The sequence below is a fragment of the Clarias gariepinus genome, chromosome 6, assembly GCF_024256425.1.
Source record: "Clarias gariepinus isolate MV-2021 ecotype Netherlands chromosome 6, CGAR_prim_01v2, whole genome shotgun sequence".
Classification (NCBI taxonomy): domain Eukaryota; kingdom Metazoa; phylum Chordata; class Actinopteri; order Siluriformes; family Clariidae; genus Clarias; species Clarias gariepinus.
Window position 1 is genome coordinate 5,778,334 of NC_071105.1, and position 4,201 is coordinate 5,782,534.

The window sequence follows — 4,201 nt, forward strand, 5'->3', positions numbered from 1 at the left end:
AACAACTTTGTGAAAGTGTGGTTGTGGAAAAATTATGCATGAAGAACAAACATTTGATGAAGTTGAGTAAAAAAAATCAAGGATACACACACAGTCACAGGACTGGGATTAAACAGCTGTGTGTCCATCAAAAACACTAGTATTGAGATTCATCAGAAAAAATGGCTTGAATTTTCTAGGGAGCATTTTAAAAAATGTGCTGGGATGAAGAAATTTGTAAGGCAAAAAGAGATGGTGACCTTCCATTCAAAGTTAAATTTAATTTTAAAATTTAATCATGTTGCCAGTATCAACACAACAATAATAATTATTATTATTACATTTCCTGACTTATGTATGTACCTGTGTGCCAAAAACGTACATAGAGTTAACAGTCATGCATTCTTTCATGAATGTGTGATGACACTGGTGTATAAGATTTTTTCTACATTTAAGAAATTTTTTCCTGACTGTTAAACAGTGTTAAGACTTCTCTAATAAACGAACGCACTCATGCCGTTCGACATGACTCTGTTGTGTAAAACTCTCTTTGCATTCTGTGCTGTGATGCAGACTCTCTCCTGTGTGACTCTGCTGGTGTTTCGCTAAACTACTTCGGTCAATAAAACTCTTGCTGCACTGTACGCAGTGATAGGGCTTCTCTCCAGTGTGAATCCGCTGGTGTATTACTAAAGATTCTCGGATTTTATAACTCTTCCCGCACTCTGAGCAGTGATACGGTTTCTCTCCTGTGTGAGTGCGCTCGTGTCTGTGAAGATGAGTCCGTTGTTTAAAACTCAATCCACACGTTGTGCAGAAATAAGGCTTCTCTCCAGTGTGAATCCGCTGGTGTTTCACCAAACTTCCTCTCTCATTAAAACTCTTCCCGCATTGGGGGCAGTGATACGGCCTCTCTCCTGAATGAACACGCTGATGTGCTTTAAGATGATCATCTCGAGTAAAACTCATTCCGCACTCCGCACAATAATAAGGCTTATCTCCAGTGTGAATCCGTTGATGAGTCACAAAATTTCCTTTTGCAGTGAAACTCTTTTCACACACTGTGCAGTAATATGGTTTCTCTCCCGTGTGAATCCGTTGGTGTTTAACGAAATTTCCTCTTACACTAAAACATTTCCCGCACTCCGAGCAGCGATACGGCTTCTCTCCTGAATGAGCACGTTGGTGTATTTGGAGACTATTTGCTTGTTTAAAACTCTTTCCGCATTCTGTGCAGTAATACGGCTTTTCTCCAGTGTGAATCCGCTGGTGTTTCACTAACCCTCCTCTTTGAGTAAAACTTTTTCCGCATAGCGAACAGAAGAAGGGCTTTACTCCAGTGTGAGTGCGCTGGTGTGTCACTAAAGTTCCTCTTTCAGTAAAACTCTTAGGACACTGTGTGCAGTGATGCACCTTCTCCCCAGTGTGAATCTGCTGCTGTCTCGTCAAACGTCCTCTTTGAGTAAAACTCCTAGGACACTTTGTGCAGTCATGCAGTTTTTCTCCAGTGTGAATCCGCTGGTGTCTAGTAAAATGTCCTCTTTTAGTAAAACTTTTTCTGCACTCTGAGCAGTGATACAGTTTCTCTTCTGAATGTGTTTGGAGATTATTCTCCCTAGTAAAACTCATTTTGCACTCTGTGCAGTAATAAGGCGTCTCTCTTCAGTAAATCTGCTGGTGTTTTACTACATTTTCACTATCACCAAAAGTCTTAATAGTGTAAATGAGCAGATAGGGGTAAATTGTATTTGTCCTTTGTCTTGGAGTGTAGTGAATACCACTGACCGCTGGAGATTCTGGAGAGTTGGGACTGGATTCTCCAGTTTAACCTTTTATGATTTCATTATACTGGAGTCTCTTGGTGTGTTTGCAGAAGTACAAAGAGTAGAAGACTTGCAATTAGGTATTCCTTCCTAGACCAGAAAAAGATGAACCAAATGCAAAAAGTTTGTTTTTTTTATCAGTCAAAGTAGCTCTAGTCCACACCACCAAACTCATTTACTTAAGACTCCAGGTATGCTAACACCTGGCACCTGACAATTAGCTTTTTTAGTTAGTTTTAGTTTTAGTTAATGACCTTTTTTAGGCCATTAACTCAAGTAGTCACAAGCATTTCCACAAGCATTATAAGATTTTTATGGTTGTCAAAATCTTTGTTGTGTTATTATATATAATAACAAAAAAATAGCAAGTAATAGCAAATAATGTTTGCCCAAGTCAATACTTTTGACTTAGATGAGGATTAGATCATATTTTATGACAAATTAATGCAAAAAAACATGAAATTTCAAAAGATTTACATTATTTTTCTTGCGATTCTACACACACACACACACACACACACACACACACATCCTGTAGCATTCAGATTACTCGGGGTTTTAAAACTGGCTTTTAATATGTATTTATTTCTCTCTGACACTCCGTAGACTCATTTTATGAAAACTTACCTACTTCGATTTCTACCTCTGTCTCCTAATACTATTTATACCTCCTTGAAAAAATTTAAAAAACTTAAACTGGGGGAAATGGTTGCTGGGATAAGCAGCATTGTTTACACTGGAGCACGTAGGTAGTGTACTTACTGCATTAGGATCCTGATCCTCTCGTAAATATCTGAATGAAGACATGGGCAACTTCTTTCCTATTGCTCATAAAATATTACCAACACCAAGAAGGTAATGCAGGACACCACTGCTGCTCACATTCACCATGTTAACGACGATCAGTTGCAGACTGTACACAGGAAAATCACTGTGTTCACTGAACTGAGGACCGATGCCACATCAGTGCTGTTAACGTGCACCTAAGTTTGCATGCATATGATTTAAACTGACAGAAGCGTTAACCATTTCAATCACTAACTCTCAACCAAACAGCTCATTTACACAGCATTAGTTTAACTTACCCTTAAGAAAGTTTCTTTTTTACAATCTCAGACATATAACCAGTGTCTATGTTTTTAACTCATTGAGATCTGTGAGATTCTGATCAGAATCATGGAGATTTAAAAAACAGGTGACGTCAGATCATTGCTGCCCAAGCTCGGGCCACGTCAGGGGGCGGAGCCTAGCGGCCATATTAGTTCTTAAAGCTGCAGCTTACAAATTTGCAAAAATGAATACCTTCAAGTCAACAGTAATCTTAAATCTGCACAACTAGTTAGATAAAAATATTTACAATTATTTTTACAATTTCTTAATTTGTATAGAAATGTGTATACTTTGTTAACACTAACCTGGAAATAAGTTTATCAGTGTAAGGCTGTTTACACTGAAATATTCACACGGAATAAAGTTAACCATTTCCATGAGCAAACTAAATTTTAAAATAATTTTAACCTTCTCAGTTCTACAGTATAAGCAAATTATTCTTGTTGTTGTTTAAAGAAGGTAATTTCATGTCGCTATGTTTTTAGTACGCCAATATGGCCGACTGGCTTCAGGAAAATGACGCCATGTCGACTCCCGCTATTATATTCGGATGAACGGAATAGCGAGATTTGTTCTTCTTCTACGTTTTATTGTCTGCCAACTTTCACCTGTATTACTGCCCTCTACTGTCGACTATATGTACCTGTATTCCCATGTACAAGGATTCCCACTTTTATTTTTGTAATTAACAAAATATTTTAAATAAAGCTCACGAATTACTCGTGATAATTACATGGTAAATAAATGCAATAAAGTTATTTATTAAAGAATACTGAGTCCAAGGAAGAAGCTGGGTGGATTAATAACATAACTTCTTAATTCTTGCTGCTACGTTAAGGAACATTTACTGTCTCTCCACTACCTCAAATCACCACCCCAACACCACAGTTGAGTATTATGTTACAGTAAGTTATGTCGTGTTTGTATTCGCACTGTCACTTTGGTGCTCTTGTTTGCACATTTGCACGTTCACTTTATGTTGTCTGTAAAAATAAAAAAAGAAACGTAGATGGTCCTCCTTTCTGGGTTAGCTACTTAGTTTTTGTTAAGTTATGTTGTAAATTTATCTTGTTAGGTCAATCTGTCTTGTCTCTGCTAGCCAGCTAACTAAGCCTCTTAGTTAGCTAGTTTAGTTTTTCTGTTAATTTATGTTGTAAATTTATGTTGCATGTAGCACCTTGGTCATGGAGGAACGTTGTTTCGTTTCACTGTGTACTAACTATACAAGTGACAATAAAGCCTACTTGAACTTGAACTTATAGGGGTTTGGGGACAAGATAGGGCAGTTT

General features: G+C 37.5%; 1 protein-coding gene across 2 annotated transcripts; it reads right to left on the reverse strand.

Moving 5' to 3' along the window:
- Positions 1-252: 252 nt before the first annotated feature.
- Positions 253-2,969, reverse strand: LOC128526073 (zinc finger protein 501-like). 2 transcript variants are annotated; one of them, XM_053497642.1, is made up of 3 exons: positions 2,888-2,961; positions 2,565-2,715; positions 253-1,892 (listed from the first exon to the last, which is right to left on the reverse strand). In XM_053497642.1, the coding sequence occupies exon 3, from the start codon at positions 1,606-1,608 to the stop codon at positions 463-465; it is 1,146 nt and encodes a 381-aa protein (XP_053353617.1). In that variant the 5' UTR covers positions 1,609-1,892; positions 2,565-2,715; positions 2,888-2,961; the 3' UTR covers positions 253-462. The 2 variants fall into 2 exon arrangements, with proteins under 2 accessions (XP_053353617.1, XP_053353618.1); XM_053497643.1 differs by lacking the exon at positions 2,565-2,715 and having other exon boundaries at positions 2,888-2,969.
- Between the last annotated feature and the right edge of the window lie 1,232 nt (positions 2,970-4,201).

Coding starts and splice junctions, on each gene's coding strand:
- LOC128526073 (XM_053497643.1), bottom strand. CDS start 1,608: ATGAGTTTTACTAGGGAGAATAATCTCCAAACACATTCAGAAGAGAAA.